Source organism: Brachionichthys hirsutus, chromosome 18, assembly GCF_040956055.1.
Source record: "Brachionichthys hirsutus isolate HB-005 chromosome 18, CSIRO-AGI_Bhir_v1, whole genome shotgun sequence".
NCBI classification, from domain to species: Eukaryota; Metazoa; Chordata; class Actinopteri; order Lophiiformes; family Brachionichthyidae; genus Brachionichthys; species Brachionichthys hirsutus.
In genome coordinates this window covers 2,261,484-2,281,416 of record NC_090914.1, presented here as the reverse complement: position 1 = coordinate 2,281,416, position 19,933 = coordinate 2,261,484, and the positions used below count along the sequence as shown (strand labels likewise).

Below are 19,933 nucleotides of genomic sequence, written 5' to 3'. Positions count from 1 at the left end.
AAAATACAAAATATTTACTCTTACCTGTGGTTTGCCACAAAGAAATGAGAGCCTGATGGAGCTCAGAACAGACTCACATATTTTCCTTATCTCCTGATAGGTGATAAATCCAATGCGTTTAAAATTAACCAGAGGTAACCTTAAGTGATGAGAATAAAGGGAGAAGGTCTCTGCGCACACAGAAGATGGACTTTCAGACAGATGTACTGGTACTTTTCTTAAATGCCAATCACTGAGGATAAAATGTTCTGATTGTTTTGTTCTTTTTGCCAGAATACCCAGTAAGTGTTTTACCACTTATCAAAGAATCATCTTCTCATTTTCTCTCCAACAGATAATTCCCTGTCTAGAAAGCAGCGATTGTGACTGGAGCAGAATGAACGAGACGGAGGCACAGCAGTCAATAGTTTTATGGAGCGTTCAGTTCATAGCTGTTGTAATTCCTAGTCGTTGTACTGCCATAATGTGGCAGTACACTGACACACTGACTCCTTTCATAATTGCAGGCCATTGGCAGAAAGGAAATCTCCATCTTGGAGGAACTATAGCCACAGCATCTGGCATTTGATCGCTACATACAGGTGTACTGCCACTACCTCTTATTATTATTATTCTAACCCCCAATCCTGAATTACAATGTTTAACCAACTACCTTTTTGTTCACTTGGATTCTAAGTGCTGCTTCTTTCAGCTCTTCCAGACACCACTGCTGCATGCTCAAAGAACAAATCGTCCGCTCCCACATCTAATATCCAGGGGTGATGAAGGCAGAAGCATCGTAAGGATGCTGTTCATGTGTGCTGAAAACAACCGGCAGATGTCTTGACTATATTTTCAGTCTTCTGCTTTTCATGCCGCAGCCCCAGATGTTTCAAGATACAGTAATCACCTTTGTCCTTTGTCCTTGTCTCCACAGCAAATCAACTTCGCCTTGTCCTTCGCATCGTGAGAAACAGCGCCCTCTAGCCGAGCGGAACAGTATGGCAAAAATAACAGCATTTCGGGTCGAAACCATTCATTTGACAACGAGGGGACGTCGTCGCATATTAACGAAATGATAGTGAACATAAACGTGAATATACAGGCGAGTGAATACAATCGTAAACTTGCAAATAAACATAACATCACATGTCCCATTACAGAGCTTTTTGTGATATTTCTGTAAATTGCTTATGTTCGCAGTGCTTTAGCGCAGTGGTGTGACCCAATAGTATTGAAGGCATAACGCAGCGAGCGTTTGTTTTCCACGGGAGGAAGAAGCGTTTCCCCCTCACTAAAAAGGTCGTGCCATTTATTCTCTGTCTGCCAGCAGGCTCCTCAGCGCGCCATGGCTCTGTGCGGCGGTGTCGGAGCCATGGCCTTGCCCAGCGAGCTCATCGTTCACGTCTTCTCCTTTCTGTCCGACCGGGACAAGCTCCGGGCCTCGACCGTCTGCTCGCGGTGGAGGGAGTGCCTCTTCTACCCGGCGCTGTGGACCGAGCTCAAACTGCGAATAGGGGGCGATTCTAAAGGCGGCGGCGGCGGCTGCTGCAGCGCAGACGAGAGGCCGAAGCTGGAGTTCCTAATGCGGAAGTTCGGCTCCTTCGTGCGGGAGCTAAAGCTGGAGCTCGCCCCGGTGGAAGGCGGCGAGCCGTCGTCCGGCAGGACGGGCCTGCCCCCGGCCACCGATAATGACCGGCAGCTCTCCGACAGATGGAAAGACGCCATGGCCACTTATCTGGACCAGGTGCTGTGCGTGTTCACCAGCATCCGGAACAACCGGTAAGCGTGACGTGAAAGTCGCTCTAAAGTGGTTTATCCGCACATAAAAAGAGCTTCGCGTCATTCGTCGCATGAGCTAGCTTGGAGCTAGCCAGCTTAAGTTAGCTAAAAACAAATCCTGCCATGAGGAGTTACGTAAGAGGGCCGTGCAGCGGATTGAGAGCTTATCAATGTTGTCGCCGTATTTTATTGTATTTTAAATAATTATTTTAATATATAACTGTGTGCTTTTATGGTCAAACTGTCGTGTGTTTATCGTTTGTGTTCCACTGCGGCCCTGGTGGGTGCTGGAGAAGGCCTTTGTGTCTCCAACTAGCTGATATCAGCACAGACGTGCTAAAGGAATACATTCATGCCTTTTAGCATTCAGTATTTCATGACTTCTGCTTTATGAGTTGTTATTTTCCATTGTAAATCCTGCTGTTAAACGAAGCATATGTGGCTTTTTGTTCTGTGTTTACTCTTGGAAAGGGACAAACCTTTGACATTTAGGTAACATTATCAATACAGAATGTGGAAATGTATTATCAATACAGAATGTGGAAATGTATTTCAGTGTTTTATGTCGGGGAACAAAAAAATGAAGTACAACCCCAATTTGGAGAAATAAAGCCTAAATAAATTGTGATTGTTTTCTGAACAGTGCAGAGACATTATGTCTGAAGTTGTAGCTTCAGTGACTTTGGTAAATATGTGCTTATTCTGAATATTCTGAATAAGCAGATATCTCTGCTGTCCATTAACCGGTGCCATTCTTCTCGTACCTGCTTAACACAATGAGAAGACTTTGTATTCACCGTTCCTTCATTAGTGGTTTTGCAGTGAACCGAGACGGCTGGTTCCAGAACCCGAGCTGCGTGTTGAGGCGAGCCCGACTATGTCTCTGTTTCGGGTTCGAGCCCGACCAAGCCCCTTCCCCAGGCCTGGCTCCGGAACAGGACCAAGGTACCTGCCGGGGCAGGTGCACTCATGGGTCTGTGTGCTTGTCATAGGGAGTCTTTTCAACCTCTCTCTGTCTGACCCCTTGACCTTGTTCCTCTTGAGCCGTGAGCGATCCTTCCAGACAGCGCAACTCCTCCAAAATCCATCGTGAGGTGGCCGTTGACGGAGGGGAACCATTCAATGTCCGCAACAATGGAACTAATGTCGTTGTCCTTTTCTCTCGTTGCTTAGGAACCTGCAGAAGCTGAGTGTGTACGGAGACACGTGTATTCTCCAGCAGGAAGGCTTATTGGATAGTTCCAACCTGCACCAAATTCACCACGGAGACAAGAAGATCAATGAGTGAGACTGGACATTTTCTCTGTGAGACTCTTTTTGATGATGATCCAGGTCACGTTTGAAGTCGGTCTCTTCTCGCCGCCCTTCTTCCTACTGCAGGATCCAGCAGTTGTTCATGGAGTTCTTGTCTAACAGCAGGCGGCTGAGATGGTTGTCTTGTAGCTTCATGGTGGGTCTGGTGACTCCCTGCTCCTTAGCCTGCCTGTCGAACCCTTCGGCCGAGACCCTGCAGCACCTCAGTCTGCTGGACCACCAGCTGGGTACGAGTGGGTTGTGAATCTGAGAAAAAGAATGTATGGAATGTTGTTTTTGTCTATTTAAATTCACGACGCCTCTCCCGAACCATGGCCAGGTCCCCTCATCTCACCCTCAGAGCTCGACCGGCTGTCTAAGCTTCATTCTCTGGCTCTGGATTTCTCTGATTTGACATCTGACCTTTGTGGGCTGCTGGCATCTCCGCACCGAACTCCCCTCCATCGCCTCTCCCTCCTGCTCAACGGGGCCGCCTTGGAGTTTAAGCCATTAGAAGGGACCGCCACGGAGGATGATTGGAAGGCACTGGTGAGGCGGAACCCATCTTTGTTCTCGGATCGCATATTTTTTCCGATGTGTTAATGACACGACGGCTACATGGCTATTATTTTGGTGTAGAAATTGCGGCAGGTCTTTACGGGTGAATCAGCCGAGTTCCCCTCCTCCTCCCAGGTTCGCGTGAGCGCCAACCTCCGAGTGTATATTATGGCCCTGGAAGTGGACAGCTCCGAGTTACTCAGGGTCCTAAAGCCGAGCCTTCCTCTGGAGCGACTCCACCTCGACAGTTACGGTACCCTGGTGTCCGATGCTACGTTGGAGCTCATCTCTCAGCAATACGACAAAACGCTTACTCACTTCCTGCTCCTGAGGGATGACCCCAACTTCCCCGACCTCAGCATCAATCGGAACGAGGACCCGTTGGTCCTCTTGGCGTGGAGGTGTACTCGGCTTGCTGTACTGGTGATGCATGGTGAGCATATACTTACATTTAGGAAGTAGTGCATGTTGATTCTGGGCTGTTCTGTCGTATGTAGAGTATAAATTGTGCTCGGAGGGGGGGGGTGACTCACTAGCCCGATTTACCGTGATGTTCGTGTGTGTGTGTGTCTCTGTAGGCTACACTGTGTGGTCCCATAACCTGGTGGCCATTTCTCGCCTGCGAGGCTCAAGTCTTCGTGTCCTGACCGTCTCTGAAGAGAGCATCGACTTCGACCCAGACCAGTCGGTGTGTATGGAGGGCGACCCGGTCCATAACCTGGTCAAGGAGGTTTCTCTGGGCCTTGGCCGCGTCTGGCACCCTTGCCTCGATTCCGGTCTGGTTTTGTGTGAGCCCACCCAGCACTTCCAGCAGGAGCTGCACACCTTCAGCATGGGCATGTAGGCAGGGATCCGGGGAACGATCCGGGGAACTCGCAGCTGAAACTGTGTCACGACCAGGCCAGACCCCCCCCCCCGCCGACTCGGCTCAGACCAGGCCAAAAGTAGAAGCGCGTGAGCCGTATAAACTGGATCCAAACGCAATTGCTTTTATGTCACTTTTATTATTTGCCTTTCTTTCACAGGAATTTTTAAAAACACAATGACATTCTACACTTTGGCAGATGATTTGCTTTTTGGTTATCTAGCTAACAATTGAACAGCATTTTTGACATTTTACAAACAATTTCCAATAGAAAAATAGGACTGCCCCCTAAAAACTGGTATTCCAGCAAACCCCCGATATTCCATCAGTTTTAAGGTATTGCATTCGCTTATATCTGACCTCCTGAGTCATGGCTGTTTTTAACTTGTCTCTGCTGCTTCCAATGCCCCCTGGTCTGGAATGGTCTGGCCCGGTCTGGTCTGGAATGGTCTGGCCCGGTCTGGTCTGGTCTTGATCGAGTATTCAAAGTTCCTCCACTGTATTAGCCTCTGTATGACTTTGATTTATTTTGTCTTTTCCTTTTTACAAATGACCACTTTTGATCTCCACCTGCTCTTTGTATAACCTCGTTTGTAACCTTTCCTGTAGTTTCCTTGCCTGTATGGACTTTGTGTATATTTAAATACAGGCATGTTATTATCCTGCCCACTTCTAGAACAGGAAAGGCAGAGTGACAGACTGAGTGTTCCAACAAAAAGCCACTAGCTTTAGTTGTTTTTGTTTTTTGTTTTATTTTTATTTTTTCTGATTGGTTGGTTTGACTTTTTTTTTTTTTTTTTTTTTTTTGATTCTGCTTCATCTGAAGTTGGAATAGTCCAAAGTGATCGGTCACTTTCTTGGTAACACAACCTTAACTTCTTCGACTGTTGACGTGTTCGAGAGCCTTGCCGGCGGGGTGGGACGTGTTCTAGGACGTGTTCTAGGACGTGTTCTAGGACGTGTTCTAGGACGTGTTCTAGGACGTGTTCTAGGACGTGTTCTAGGACGTGTTCTAGGACGTGTTCTAGGACAGACAGTGGCAGGTGTTCATTTCCTTTCATGTCGATTTCAACCACAATCGTCTTGAGTGTGTTTATGAGCATTGTGAAATGAGTGAGATTCTCAAAGCCAGGTTGTTTTATTAAGGAACTCGAGCACCTTACTGATAGTGTTATGCATTATAATAACGCATCACTCCCTGCTCAACTCTCGGCTCTCCAAGAAATCTTACTGGTCGGTTTCCATTGGGAGCCTCGTCTTCCGACCCGTGTCGGGGCCTTACTTCCAGTTTCCACCTGTCACGGTACAACGCACCCTCTGTTGTATTCAGGGAGAGTATAGCTGCCTTTACTCCTGTTCAGAACTCAAGGCTGTCTATTTCCAGAGCCCCTTGTTTGAAAATGTCAAGTCATTAGAGAACAGCGGAGTGAACTGTTGTACCGCAGGCTCTGAGAAGTCTTGCATTTCTCTAAGGAGAAACCGGGTTTTCTCTCTATGATGGCATTCATGAGTCCGAGTCTCAGCACGGCGAGGCGATGCTAAAACGAGTAAAGTGGAGGCACAGCAGCAGTTTTATTGATCGGGACCCTTTTTGTTTTCTCGGTGGTGATTTTCTTGAGTTGCAGTCGAGCGTTTCCGATAAAGACGATGGTCGTAACGAATGTAACGCGATTTACACTCCGCCGTTCTCGTGGCCCGGCGGGTTTTAGTTTTCTATTGACGGTTTATTGTACAGCTATACTTGCCACAGAGATTTGGCTGGCGCTCGTCTTGCTGCAGCAGCCCCGGCTGCTGGTGGAAGGAGTTCGGACATTGTAGGCTCCATGTTGGCCGCGGTGGCACCTACAGCACAAGGTTACGGGGCGTGTGGCGTGTTTCTATCTTTTGTCGGTCTCAGGTAGACTTTTAGCATCGCTACGACCAGGACGGTGGAGGAGATGATGCCGAGTTGGGTGTGTGAAACAATCAGTGTGAAATGTTTCCTTTTCTTTTTCTTACTGATTTCTCTTGAGTCACAGTTGCCTTGGAAACAGACCCTCGTTTTATGAAGAAAGGTTGTTATTAATGATGATCATCTTGCTATTAACCCTTGCTACAACTTTGTTGGGGGTTGTCAACAAACCTAATCATACATTTGTTTCCAAAGATTATGGTTGAAGAGGACTGACTGGTGGCAGGAGTGAGCTGCTCATTGCACACGTTCGATGTCCCCAGTAGATGTTTTCGGGGACGGGGAGCGCCTGAGGAGGGAAAGAGAACCGGCGCTGTCCATAGGCAATTGGCTGGGCCCAGTTCATGTCTGACTTGAATGTAATCCATGTTCTGGGGGGTGAAATGACTTGTGTGTGGCGCAGTCGATGGAGTCTGACTACAAACGGGCCTTCCATGGCGTCATCTGAGGGAATGTGTCGTGTGTGTGTGTGTGTGTGTGAACTTATTTTATTCTGGCGCTGTAATGATACAACCCTGCTGTGTTCAGAGCGAAATCTTCCCTAAACGCAGTTAGCCAGCTAGCTGGTACCGTTGTGCACGCCATGGCACTTTAGAGGTTGGAACAAGGGCATCGCAGGCTGTGAAGGTCCGTATCGACTCCTGTTGTTTACAAGGTTGGCCAGCAATTATTTATTTTTTTAATGGACTGATATGGAACCGGTGTTACAATGTGCCAGTGCTTTGCTGGGTTCCTAATGAGCTGGTCCTCTCGTTGGGCCTGTGGTCACCAAATGTTGAGCTCTGTTCAGGTATCTTGTTGGTTGAGGTGATCTCTGTAGCGCTCTGTGGTCGACATCTCAGGATAAATGCAGTGTGGCGATACCAGCAGCTGGACACGCTTAGAACGGACACCGACACCGACCGAACGCGTTCAGACCAAGAGCTAAGCTTTGCTTCTGTAAGTGAGAGATTTAAAACGGATAAGCGTCGCTCCATAATGGGGGGAAATCACAGGATCATTTCAAACGGGGTCGTCCGAGCTGAGCTAACAGCCGATTTCAGGTTCATTTCACAGACGCCACCCTCGCCTGTTGATGTGATTCCTGTTTGATTTCCTCGTTTCTCAAGTCCCCGAATGTATTGGATTCTGATACGTCGATCAAATTCTTGATAACATGTGAATCTTTTATTGGTATGAAGGCAGAAAGGCATCCGGAAGCAAACTCTGTTTTCTTTGTGATTGTTTTCCCTTCCTAAACGACAAACATTTGGTCTGGATGGTTTGTGTTGTTCTTAACTTGAGACAAGAGGTGAGGCAAAGTTCTTCCAGCGAGGCTGAGCTCATTTCTGCTCTGATGGAGGTTGAAAAGGCCCAGTGTAGCGTCGCGTTTTAAAACCTGTCATCAGCGGCTCCCTTTTGAAACTGAGCGTTCTTGTGCCTGAAAGCTTCTGGAGCAGAAGTGCTTTTACAACCTCTGCTGTCCTGAGTTTTTAGTCATTGCTTTGATTAAGCTGCGTTAGGAATTACAGAAGTATAACGTTGTTAGCAGCACAGCCTTGTTGTCTGTTCTGCATGTGTGTGTTATTTAAGTGAAAAGTGTTCGTGTGCAGCAGGAAACCGTAATAGTTCATACTCAGGGTACAGTCGGGGGAACGTTACTACAGCTCAGGCCTCTGGCGCCCTCGTATGAGAAATGGGAATCACTGGATCTGCTCTCCTCCCTTGTTGTGTTTGAAGCTGCCAAAGAGCGCAGTGAAGCGACCTAAACGCCGGCGTGCCCGTGTATCCGCACGCCGGCGGTATTCTCCTGTGCTCTACGCCTCCCTTTAGTGCTTTCCGTTCTGACATTCCTCGTTTTCCTTGCTCCGAGCTGTATCACGCCACCCTTGGTGTATTCCAGTGAACTCGTGGTGGCGAATATTCTGTGTGTGTGTGCGTGCGTGCGTGCCCCAAGTCGTTGCTTGATTTTCTGGACATGGGGAAATGTCTTCGCTGTTGCTCTACGGGCAGCGTGAAAAGAGACTGGCCAGTGTTGATTTTGAACTGTACAGAAAACGTTACGTGGAAGGTATTCCCAACAAGGGCGAGTAGCATTGGTGCACAAGAGTGGCAAAACTGTTATCTGTGAATGGCATTCAGGGTCCGCGCTGCACGTAGACGAGAGCAAGGTCATTCCAGCCCAGTGTGCTTCTGTAACGGAACATGGCAACGATTCTTCCTCACCCCCCCCCCCTCTCCGCCCTTTCCTGGTTGCCTGTTTCACTGTGAGTGGATAAAAGACTTGAAGGTTTGCTCCAGGATATATCAGGGATGTGACGCTTCCAGAAGCTGCCCGGGTGTCTGGTTTGCACCCCCGCGGCGCAGGACGGGTCTGATGAGAGCCGTACATTGATTCGCTACCAGAGATCTGCTGGGAACAGAACATTCCACGTTTCGTCCACATGACCACCAAACGTGGCTGAAGATGGAAAGAGTAAATGAATAAATCCTTGTTTTCTTGCGTTGAATGGCTTGTCTGTTTTTTAGAAGAGTCTGAATTGCAGCTAGCGTTGACCAGCTGGTGTGAGCAGAGCTCAGGCGCGTTGACATTTGGATCTACCCGTGTGAAGTGTGGCCCCCTATTATGTTGCTTTCACTCAATGGTTTAGCACCCTATGGGGTCTCTGTGTGACTCTATGTAAGCACAGACTGACTGACGCACCATACAGACCCAAGTTACACTTCTCCCCATCTCATTGCGATTACTATTAGCAAACTGTGAGTGTGTTATTTAGTACCAAAGCAGCGGGCTGACGCTCATCGGATGTGGTCGGATTCACTCCCACGTTAACACGTGTTGTGTTTGTTTTGAAGAGTAAAGCCAGCGGTGTGATTGTTCTGGGCCAAAAACATTCCCTAAACGACGACGCGTTTAAAGAAGCGAGACCATCAAACACGCCAGGCTTCCTCTTCACGGTGTGATATTTCAAATGCTTCCTGTTTGCATTTGTTTTGTTTTGTTTTTTTCCTAAAATGCTGAGAACACAACCAGGACATCCAAGACCTCTGAGCGGGTTCATGCAGGGCAGGATGTGATGAATATCCCGATCTTTTACTTGGGGAGAAACACTGGATGTGCATTGCACTGGTCTGAAATCAGTCCTGTATGACAGACCTAGGTGGGGGTGTGTCTGAGCAGCAACCTGGCCAGTCTCAGGTCGTCCCTGAGCGGTCTGGGTGAATCAAAGAACTGCTGAAGGTTTGCGCTCGGTGTCGGCCGAGTGTCTTGGTTCGGATCTCTGCTGCTGTGACTGACTCTGATGTTTCCGGCTGCTAAACAAAGTTGTTCTTGTCGAGTCTAGAGAGCCAAAGCTCCTCATTGGCCGGGCAGGCCGGCCTGCTTCCCAGTCCAGCCTCACAACTATGCAAGAGGAATGCATATAATCACCGCTCTTGTTTTTAGATTTTGTTATTTCTTGCTCTCATTGTTACGCAGTAAAAAAAAAAAAAAACATCAAACTATTTAGAACTTGCAAAGACAATACTTGGCCTTTATGATGATTTATGAAATCTCATCATTTTAGTTTTAAGATCTTCTGATTCTGGTCAGCCAGCCCAGCAACGAAGGCGGCGGGCTCGCTCTTGGTCTCTGTGAGACTTGCTAGACGGCCCCTAGTTTTATCGTGGTACGAATGTTGTGCATTTGTTTAAAATCAGGACAGTTTGCAATAACAGCAGTCTGACTAGTGGCCACAAAGGGGCACGAGCAGTGCTGACGGCGCCCGGCTACATCCATAGAAAACCATAGAGGAAGATACCTTAACTATATAATAAATAGATGTGTAAACTCACGCAGTGCATATTTGTATAGGTATTAACAAATCATTACCATGATATACTCTTATGCAACACGTTGGGGTTCAATTTGTGAACATGGAGTATATTGAGAAATCACACACACTTTGTAAAACAAAAACAGAAGTTAGGTTGTTGTGCGTGTTTTTGTTTTGCTTTTTTTTTTTTTGAGTGGGGGGCTCGTGTTTTTTGAAAATGGTTTTACCATCATAAATGTACAATATTCAGAGCGTTCCTGTGTGACTGTTTAAAGTGGGTTTTACATTGTCCTTGTAAGCGGGGAACCAGACATAACCCAAAAACGGAACAGCACACATTAAACACGCTTCATTTGTTTCCTAAAAATCCCATGTGTGTGTGTGTGCAGGTTTACAACCGTATGAGCAGACATTTTGATTTCAATTCGATCAGGCCACGCAGGAACGGCTACATGAGTTTTCACGTGCGCAAGTATTTGCAAGCTGGTTTATCCACAGCATCGCTTAAAGCTTGCTTTTAAACGTTGACCCCCAAACATCTCACGTAACTGTACGTACAGTAGAACTTTTCATGAGAGGACTTAAGTCTATCATACCGCTCCTGAAAAAATCTCAGGCTGTTACAAAAAAAGAAAGAAACAACTTGATGTGAACCTTTTCCAGCTGTTTCTCGGTTTCATCTGAAGGCAAATAATCATCTCCGGCTGAGAGGATGGATTTTATCACGGTTCTGTTCTAGAGAAAGGGGAGGATTTGTGATGAAACCTCTGTGTAGAACAACCTAACTGACTGTTGAGGAACATTTGAGGTCAATCTGACGACTGTTGATTTGAATTATTGTTGAATGAATGCTCCTTTTCTTTTAGTCAAATAAAAGCATTAAAAAGTCACTTGCTGTAATTTTCTTGTGGTTTTCCTTTCCTTGAACTGATTAGAATTTTCAGGCCGATCATCAAACTTTAAAAAGTCCTGACCTGCCGATCCCGATTTTTTAAATAACTGACAGAAACACCTTTAATGTTCCAAACTTATTTTGTTGAACAGAAACAAAACTTGTGCAGCAGGTTACCCTGCAGACCCGCTTAAGCCTCTCGCCAAAAATAAAGTGCACAGCAGTATTTTGCTTTTACTAGCAAAAGGGATTGACAAGGTTTGATGTCGTTAATAAAATAACTATCTGGAGTTCTGGACAAACAAAACAACCCGAACCACCAGTAAGGTGTTCTGAGTTTCAGCTCTTCTTTCTCGTAGTGCAAAAAGAAAACAAAATGCCCAAATGCAGCAGCTTCGTGACGATTTCAATGTGACATTGTCAATCTAAAAATAACTTGCAACAGTTTACAGGACAAAAAGCTCCTAAAAGTCAAACATTCTACAAAAAAAATAGTTCAGCATGTTTAACATGTTTGATTGATCGGTGCATCCCGACCTTACCGTAACAACCAGACTCCGATATTACATATCTCTTCACTCATCCTTGACCTCTGCCTGACCTCTTGCATCTGCACACATCCTGTTCTGTTCTGTTAACAGACTTTCCTCTTCACAGGTTGCGGTTTGTTACTTTCCACTGTATGTCTGTCTGTCTGCACTCATGTCTTATTGGGTTATTTATATAGATAAGCACATTTCTAAGAGCGATAGAAACACCAGCTGCAGGAAACCTGAATAAAGCAAACAAGCTCAATGATTAATTCTTACAATTGCATAAAAATATAATAAATCATTGATCACTTCCCACACTAGTGGAGCAGAATGCAGCAGCTGAACTTTTATATTTACTTAATTTATGTAAAAACTTACGTCAGGTCTGTAATGAATTCCTGGCTTTATAAGTATATAAAGTTCACTTACCGGTAAATTAAAGGCGCCATTATTTATTTGTTTATTTAGCTGTTTCTCGTTCTGCAGCGCGTCTGAATGTAAATAAAGGAATCTGAATCGTCTTTTGGAATAAACTAGTCAGCAGGTGGCGCAATGGGGCCGCGATGCAGCAGTTCGGCTACTGATACACCCGAAGAAGAAAAACAAACGCAGAAAGGGGACGAAGAAGAAGAAGAGACGCACACGAGTCGCGCTCGGGAGAAGCGAAATGGCGGTGGTCGTGCGGAACTTGCAAGATCAGCTGGAAAAGGCGAAGGAAGGCCTGAAAAATGTGGACGAAAACATTCGAAAATTGACTGGGCGTGATCCCAATGAATCCAGGTAAACCCGGAATGGTCTTTGCGTTCCTGGCGGTGTGTAAAAAAATAAAGTTAATCTCGAGCATGCTAGCTATGCTAGGCCCCGCAGCGCCAGCACGGATTAAACATGACCGAGTCTCTTTGCTTTTAACTAAACAACAACGACAACACGCAGCTCCCTTAAATAAACCGCGAGGAGTGATTTCTGTTCCGTTACTGACGCCGTTTCTTCTGTTCGCAGACCCGGTCAGATCCGTCGGCTGAGCGGCCCCATGGCAGGCCCCGGTGGGGGTGGGGGTGGAGGTAGAGGCCGAGGAATGAACCTGCTCAGGTGACGTCTGGTCTCCGCCCGTCGCGGCCGTTTGAGCAGAAATGAGTAGAATACATCAACGTAACGAGAGTTGATATTTATGAAAGTGTCTCGTTCCTCAGGCGGAGTCTCTTCGACATGGGAGGCGGCGGCCCCCCTGCCAAGCAGCGGGACATTGAAGGAGCTCTGCTGAGGTGAATACGTTTTATCTGTTATTGACACGTGTTGGTGATTCAAGGTTTAATCTCAGAGATCCCACAGCCTGCGTTTTGCTCCTCGCACATTTACGCCATTACTTTCCTACCAGGCATCAACGTGGGGCCTTTGTCGTGGGATGAACTGGCAAAAGTGATAGAAAGTTGATGATGAAATTTGTAAGGCTGGAATATTTGCCTTTCACTAGTGTAAATCTAAGAGCTTTTAAATCGGGTTTAATTATTTTAGACAGGTTTTATTGCATGTACTGTTGTGGTCACACCCGAGGCAATCACAGAGTCACTCTGATTCTTTGCCTCTCAGATTCTGGCCTTCAGTTTCCGCTGTTACAGCCGAGTGTGTCCTTGTGTTTCCTGTTTGTGTGCAGGCTGGCAGGGGACCAGAGGGCCAGGAGAGACACGCTTCACGACAGCGACGCTGAGGACGATGACGATGTCAAAAAGGTGACGTCTCCTTTAGAGGCGTGTCGGTTACGTCGTTCCGACGTGACTTTGTTTTCCAGAGAGCGTTGACTTCCTGTGTTTTTGCACTGATTTCCGTGTGCTCTTCGTCCCTCAGCCGGCGTTGCAGTCGTCTGTGGTAGCTACCTCCAAAGAGAGAACGCGCCGAGACTTGATTCAAGATCAGACTATGGATGAGAAGGGCAAACAGAGGTGGATCGACACGCTGCTGATTCTGGTTATCTGCCTGACCCCAGAAATATGCAACGTTATTCATCTCTAATTTGTGTTTTCTTGGGTCAGGAATCGCCGTATGTTCGGCCTGTTAATGGGGACCCTGCAGAAGTTCAAGCAGGAGTCAAATGTCTCTACAGAGAAGGTGGGGAGGCGGGTTCTACATGCCGGCTGGTGTCTTTGAGTAGCATGTGAATCGTTGCTTATTCCCATTCCTGTCCTTCTTCTGCTTCTACCCACCCCCCCACCCCCCCACAGCAAAAGCGACGTGTGGAGATTGAGCACAAACTTGAGATTCAGGCTGAGGCTGAGAAGAAGAAGGTGGAGACTGAAAAGAGGGAGCTGTTTGAAGAGCGGAGAGCCAAACAGACCGAGCTCAGGCTGCTGGAGCAGAAAATGGAATTAGCTCAGCTGGTAAGAAATCAGACGTCTGAACAGCGACGGGCGCGGAAAACTGGGAAGGAGAGGGTTGGACACGTAAACCCATAAGGCTCTTAATTTAATTTGGGTCAGCTAACACTTCGGATGGTCCTTCAAAAGCGATGTTTTCGGAGGGAGTGTTTCCTATGCTTCAGGCCCGTCAATCACAGAGCGCTAAGTTAGCACGTCAAAAATAGCATCACGGAATGGGTTGATCATCGGCGTCAGTCCCGCTACGGGAGCACCAGACTCCAGCTCCGTCACCATCATCATCATCGTCGTCATTTTGAGTAACCCAAACATTATTATCAAACACGCGAGTCTAAGCGGCTTTTGCTTCTCTGCCGTTTTTCTTCACTTGAATTGTAATGGACTGTAATTACCCACAAAAACTGCAGTACTTTCACCCAAAAGGGGTGAAGATCCTCGATGCAGTACGGGGGGAGGGCTGATATTATCTTCATGATGACATTTCACCCACTACCCATCGTAACTCTGCTTTGAGGGGCCAATGGGGTCGGTTCTTGGTATAATTTGGTTTTAATTTGACTTCTTTCCCCCGCCCACAGCAAGAGGAGTGGACCGACCACAACAACCGTCTGGTGAAATACATTCGTACTAAAACCAAGCCTCATATCTTCTACCGGCCCGGGAAGATGTGCTCCGCCACCCAGAAACTCCTCAATGACTCCACCCAGAAACTACACGGTCAGTGGGCTTCGTTGCTTCTTAATACCGTGTGTGTGTGTGTGTGTGTGTGTGTTCGCTCGCTGTGACTGATCTCGTTCTGCTCTCTGGACAGTTGTGTTTCAGGAGAGGTGCGAGGCGTTCACCGAACACCTAAACAAGATGGAGACGCGTCCCCGGCGACAGCCGAACCGCGATCAGGACCCCAACAAAGCAGCAAGAGGAGCGGACCACCAGGCGGAGGGTAAGCCCGCAGGTCAGGTAGTCAAGGTGACAGGTATCCAGGGGGTAGCGGAGATGGAGGAGGGGGAGGAGGAGGAGGAGGAAGAGGAGAGGGAAAGCATGGGAGATAGAAAGGTGACGTTGAAGGAAGAGGGGGAGGAAGGAGAGAAGGAAGTGCTGAAGGAGGCAGAGGAAGAGGTGATGGAGCTTATCGAGGAGGCGGGGGAGGTGAAGGTAGAGGAGGAGGCGGCTAAAGGGGAAGAGGACAGCGCAGAGGAGGGAGAGAAGGAGGCCAGTCCAGAGTCAGGTGAGATGGAAGTGGAGGGCGTACAAGGGCAGGAGGATGTTAGTGAGAGAGAGGAAGGAGAAGCCGACGGTGAACAGGGGCCCACAGACCCCCACCTTGAGAAAACCCAGGATCCCAAGTCCATCGACCTCACCGTACCCCCCCAGGAAGAGCCAGCCACCAGTCAGCCGCCTCGGCCTAGCCTGGATGCTGGGGATCCAGCAGGTACGTTAGCTGGGCCTCAGGACTCGGAGGTCATCCTTGAGTCGGCCCCCGCAGGGCAGGAGTCGGTCGCCCCCGTCCCCGAGAGCGAGGACTCTGCTGTCCAGGAGAGTCCAGAGAGCCAAGCTGTGGAAAATAAACAAGCGGATGAAGGATCCCAGAAACCTCCAGACCCCCAGGTGGCCCCCATCATCATCCCTGCACCCCCCAAAGAGGAAGAGGGTGGTGAGAGGGGGAGGATGAAGGAAAAAGAGCCCAAGAAGCGTCACGGCAACAGCTCCTCTTCATCCTCTGGCTCCTCTTCCAGTGGAAGCTCGTCCTCCTCCTCCGGATCCAGCCGATCCTCTTCGTCATCGTCTTCGAGTTCCTCGTCTTCGTCCAGCGGCCGAGACGGCGGCAAGCGCAAAAGAAAGGCCCCGTCAGATAAGGGCAGGAAAAAAGAGGAGAAAAGTCACCCCAAGAGAGGGGGGGGTGGCGGAGGAGGGGAGGGCTCAAAGGGAGCGAGGAATAGGAGGAGCGAGGAAGAGCGGGGCCGGTCGTCTCGCGGCGATAGGGAGCATAAAGAGAGAGACAGGAAGGACAAGAGACGCTGATCTGGTTCGTCGTCCGCGGTAACGGGAAGTCAGACGGGAGCCGTTCAAGTCAGAAACGTGCGATGATAGTTTTTAAACTCTGTAAACGCCACAAAGGCCCGTTGGCCTTTCAGCGCGGGAGGATTTACACCCTTCATGTAGGAAAATACGAGATTCGTGTTTCTGCCCCCCCCCCCCCACCGTTGTTTTCTTGTCCTGCCAAAACGTCAGCTTGTTTTTTTGTTTTTTTTAATTGTCTGGATGAGCCGCGTCGTCGGGACGTCACTGAACCGTAGCCGCTTTAGATCAGATGATTGAGCCGTGGCCTCCGTGGTGATTGGTTCCTGGTTGCCGTGACGGTTAAAATACACGCGTTGTTTCAAGCTTGTGGTGTGTTGATGCTAAAGTCAGGCCCTCGTATTCTGGCTGCATGTGTCTGATGATCTGCTCAGACTCTGCTTCTGAATCCCTTTTTGTAACGACTAATTGCTTCAAATTAAAGACGAGAAATTTGCCAAATGTTTTGTTGAGCCTGACAGTTATTTTAATTCTTTAGTAATCAAGGTGATTATTTACTGTACTCTCGGCTTGTCCCCTGAGGGGTTGCCACAGCAACGCACCGTTCTCCCCTTCGCCCTGTCCTTTGCACCATCCTCCCTCACCGAGGAGCCCACTGTGGTAACAACGGTGGGATTTAGATTTTTTATGATCAACACAATATTCTGGCAGAGCCTTTAAACAAGTCACCAGTTTATTGAAAAGCATTGAAAACAGTTCGGCTCGCAAATAAAAGCACCGATCACACAACTTCTTAAACGGTTCTTTAGCATCTATTCAGCACACATTAGCTGGATTGTTCATCTTCACGAACGTTAATCCTTCGCTTGTCCAACGGATTCTTGTCCCTCCCGTCGCCTGAATGCAGAGGAACTGCAACACGTTTCTTCCTGAACTGGTGACTGGGGCTGGTCCGCGAGGTCATTCTGCTCAAAGTACCTGCAGCGCAAGTTACATGCAAGTTACAATCGCCATGGTAACATGTTGGTTTCATCCCTGTTTCTACATACACATACACACGACACTCAGCAGTGGCTACCTGGCAACGAGACAGATGACCAGGTTCAGAGCAGGCAGCTTCTCATCCTCCTGACTCTCCTGTGGGATGAGAACGGAGCGTAATTTACCTTTAAGCAAATGTATCTAAAGTATCAAATATTCACAAATGGCAGAAAAAAGGGGAATCAACTGGACTTGTTCAAGTTTGATTGAAGACATTTCGCTTCTCATCCAAGAGGCTCAGAGATTTGAGGTTTGAGAGACGAGTTAAACCCTAACCCGATCGTTACTTCACCCTTCCAGTAAACCCAATAGACAATGGACATCTGCCTATGAGCCGTGGGGTCCCCCATGATGATGCGCTGGTGCTACGAAGCGCCCCCTACCAGCGTGCCGCGGAGCCGAGCGCATCTCCTGGCCAGCTGCCTGATGGAGGAGTGGGCCTCAGGCAGCAGGGGCTTCTCCAGACAGGCCAGCAAAGAATACAACCAGCAACCCTATGACGAGCAAACGCACTAATATTTCACAATTCAGTACAAAGAAAATGAAATGGCCTTCCTTTTTTTTTAAACAGGGTGACGTCCTGTTTGCATCATTTTGTTTTTTGCCACGCCCAGAAGAATAAAACGAAAAATGTGGAGCTGCTGAATGAACTAAACTCACCAGCTGAGAAAAGAACTCGTGTTCCTCAAACCAGCCGATGAGAATCTCCAACACCGTGAGCACCGTGGACTGCAGAGAGACAGAAAGCAGCTCAGAGGAGTGGACTGGTTTAGAGCTGCTTACCAGGGTCTGAAGACGAAGGTACTTTACCTGGTTAAATCTGCTTACGATGCTGAGGAAGGGCGGAAACCCCACCTGAGTGCAGAGGAAGCAGCAATCGCTATTCAGGAGAGTTTTTACCTTTGAAATGTAAACTTCTAGAACTTTGCGGACTAAACTCTGATATGTTTTTGAAATATTTAAAAAACAAATACAATCACTGCTCAGCGTAGCGCACCCTTCTGTAATCCAGCGTCGGCTCAGCTTCAGCGTCCGACCGGCAGGATGACGCTCCCGGATAAACCATCTCTCCTAAACAAAATCTCTTCCAGCCCTCGTCATCGGTGATCTTTGGCTAGCAGACGCACACGCACACACGCTTTTATTTTGAACAAAAACTAAATCATATATATAATTCACGCAGACACAGGGAGAATATATGAGCTCTATACAGATAGAAGATTCGAACCCGGTCCCTTCCCGCTGTGAAGCGACAGCGCTGAGCTAGCTGCGTTAGCCGCACACCTTGTAATTACTATGAAACGATTATTACACTACTGTTCACATTCAAATGCCGTGCCCCAAATCCTCCCTAAATCCACTGTTACAACCCACCATCAGCACATTGTCATCCAGAGTCTGACTACTCCAGCGTTTTCTGTTCTTGGCGATGCTCTGAAAGCAAAAGGCAGAATTTACTGGTTGGTTGTGAAAACATCGTTCAGGAACTCTGCACAAGAGAAAACAGGAAAACTCTCGATTAAATCTTATTGGATAAAGATTTTATGAAATAAAGTAAATGGGGATTATTATTATTGTACCTGTCTGACATCTGAGAAGTTACTGACTTGCTGCTGCTGCCAGCTGACACCGGGGCAGAATCCCTCTGGAGCAGCATGGCAGCCGGCCACCTGAGACACAGGAGAGACACACACAACTAGATACATTCTCCCAACCCCCCCATGAAAGAAAATCTCAGAAATGTCTCGACGTTTAACGTACATCGTGAGCACCTTCAGAGACTAACGCCGGAGAGTATCGTAAAATATACCGAATAAGGTGAGGCTTTATGATAAATAAGCACTTTTATTTACTCACAGAGGCGATGGCTGTTTGTTTTTTCTGGAGTTTCTTGGGATCGATCTGAGCGACCACCACATCCGGACATTGCGACGCCTCCAACCTGATGGAGAGGAAACACACGACTCGGCTAATGCGCTGCGACACAAACCATGATCCCTCGTCACGTTACTGACGGTGTTAGCATCACAATGGCAGCTGGTTAATGGGAACGTACTGGACCTGACGGAGGTATTCCCGAGGGTTTCTCGGCGGTCCATTCAAGTCCAGCTCCTCTGCGGTGTCTTGGAAGTCGACGGGCAGCAGCCTCGGCATTAATTCCTCCACGTCCGACTTCATTGTAATCTAACTTCTATTTGAAACACTCGAGGGCGGTAAATACAAACGAGTCACAAACTTATCGCGTACAAATCTGGCCCCACCGACCAAAACAATTCGTTTTTCTCCTGTGGTGAAACTAATCACAAACTAGGTCGCCATCTTGGATGTCGGCGCGAGCTGATGACGTTCCATTGTGCGCTGCCCGAGTTTTTGTTTTTTTAACTTTATTGACATAGCATGAGTAAAGACGAACTCACAGTACAGACCTCCACCCTTCGATATGACACAACACATTCGCATCTTCTGAGAATAAAATAGAAGTACAGTACTGTAAATCTAACAGTGAGGAATATATTTTACATTTTATCTTATTTAATTTAATTTATTTTATCGAATTTATTTTCATGTTCATGTTTTATTGTCTGTATTTGTTTGCTGTTTTTATCTTATGTAAAGCAACTTTGAGTGCCGAGAAAAGCGCTATATAAATAAAATGTATTATTATTATTATTATATAATATTACTAATACAATTATACTTGCAAAAGGAAGAAAGAATGAGAAGGAAAATAAATAAATACATACATAAACACAAACACAAGAATACAAAATAAAAATAATATACAGGTAAATTCAAACTAAATTACAAACAAGGGGTTTGGGAAAAATTAAGTTCTGACATTAATTGTTACATGGAGACT

General features: G+C 47.4%; 3 protein-coding genes across 4 annotated transcripts; 2 read left to right on the top strand and 1 right to left on the bottom strand.

Moving 5' to 3' along the window:
* The first annotated feature begins 1,243 nt into the window (after positions 1-1,243).
* On the top strand, positions 1,244-11,114 carry LOC137907392 (F-box only protein 33). Its single transcript, XM_068751722.1, has 7 exons — positions 1,244-1,761; positions 2,935-3,045; positions 3,142-3,302; positions 3,395-3,603; positions 3,748-4,045; positions 4,191-4,448; positions 9,981-11,114. The coding sequence occupies exons 1-7, from the start codon at positions 1,328-1,330 to the stop codon at positions 10,052-10,054; spliced, it is 1,545 nt and encodes a 514-aa protein (XP_068607823.1). The 5' UTR covers positions 1,244-1,327; the 3' UTR covers positions 10,055-11,114.
* A 1,160-nt stretch (positions 11,115-12,274) lies between these two features.
* Positions 12,275-16,527, top strand: pnn (pinin, desmosome associated protein). The gene is made up of 9 exons (XM_068751776.1): positions 12,275-12,427; positions 12,647-12,736; positions 12,838-12,909; positions 13,299-13,374; positions 13,490-13,584; positions 13,675-13,750; positions 13,864-14,019; positions 14,595-14,733; positions 14,828-16,527. The coding sequence occupies exons 1-9, from the start codon at positions 12,315-12,317 to the stop codon at positions 16,033-16,035; spliced, it is 2,025 nt and encodes a 674-aa protein (XP_068607877.1). The 5' UTR covers positions 12,275-12,314; the 3' UTR covers positions 16,036-16,527.
* Positions 16,528-16,751: 224 nt separating this feature from the next.
* gemin2 (gem (nuclear organelle) associated protein 2) lies at positions 16,752-19,391 on the bottom strand. Of its 2 annotated transcripts, none has more exons than XM_068751873.1 (10): positions 19,130-19,391; positions 18,931-19,015; positions 18,654-18,743; positions 18,448-18,507; positions 18,071-18,187; positions 17,884-17,928; positions 17,734-17,802; positions 17,457-17,567; positions 17,111-17,169; positions 16,752-17,010 (listed from the first exon to the last, which is right to left on the bottom strand). In XM_068751873.1, exons 1-10 carry the CDS (start codon positions 19,249-19,251, stop codon positions 16,887-16,889), a joined length of 882 nt encoding a protein of 293 aa, XP_068607974.1. In that variant the 5' UTR covers positions 19,252-19,391; the 3' UTR covers positions 16,752-16,886. The 2 variants fall into 2 exon arrangements, with proteins under 2 accessions (XP_068607974.1, XP_068607975.1); XM_068751874.1 differs by having other exon boundaries at positions 19,135-19,301.
* Positions 19,392-19,933: the final 542 nt, after the last annotated feature.

Coding starts and splice junctions, on each gene's coding strand:
- LOC137907392 (XM_068751722.1), top strand. CDS start 1,328: ATGGCTCTGTGCGGCGGTGTCGGAGCCATGGCCTTGCCCAGCGAGCTC. Junction 3,303..3,394: donor TCTGCTGGACCACCAGCTGG/GTACGAGTGGGT, acceptor AACCATGGCCAG/GTCCCCTCATCTCACCCTCA. Junction 3,604..3,747: donor AGGATGATTGGAAGGCACTG/GTGAGGCGGAAC, acceptor TCCTCCTCCCAG/GTTCGCGTGAGCGCCAACCT.
- pnn (XM_068751776.1), top strand. CDS start 12,315: ATGGCGGTGGTCGTGCGGAACTTGCAAGATCAGCTGGAAAAGGCGAAG. Junction 12,737..12,837: donor CGAGGAATGAACCTGCTCAG/GTGACGTCTGGT, acceptor CTCGTTCCTCAG/GCGGAGTCTCTTCGACATGG. Junction 13,375..13,489: donor ACGATGACGATGTCAAAAAG/GTGACGTCTCCT, acceptor TTCGTCCCTCAG/CCGGCGTTGCAGTCGTCTGT.
- gemin2 (XM_068751873.1), bottom strand. CDS start 19,251: ATGAAGTCGGACGTGGAGGAATTAATGCCGAGGCTGCTGCCCGTCGAC. Junction 18,188..18,447: donor TGGATGACAATGTGCTGATG/GTGGGTTGTAAC, acceptor TGCGTCTGCTAG/CCAAAGATCACCGATGACGA. Junction 17,803..17,883: donor TCGTAAGCAGATTTAACCAG/GTAAAGTACCTT, acceptor GTCTCTCTGCAG/TCCACGGTGCTCACGGTGTT.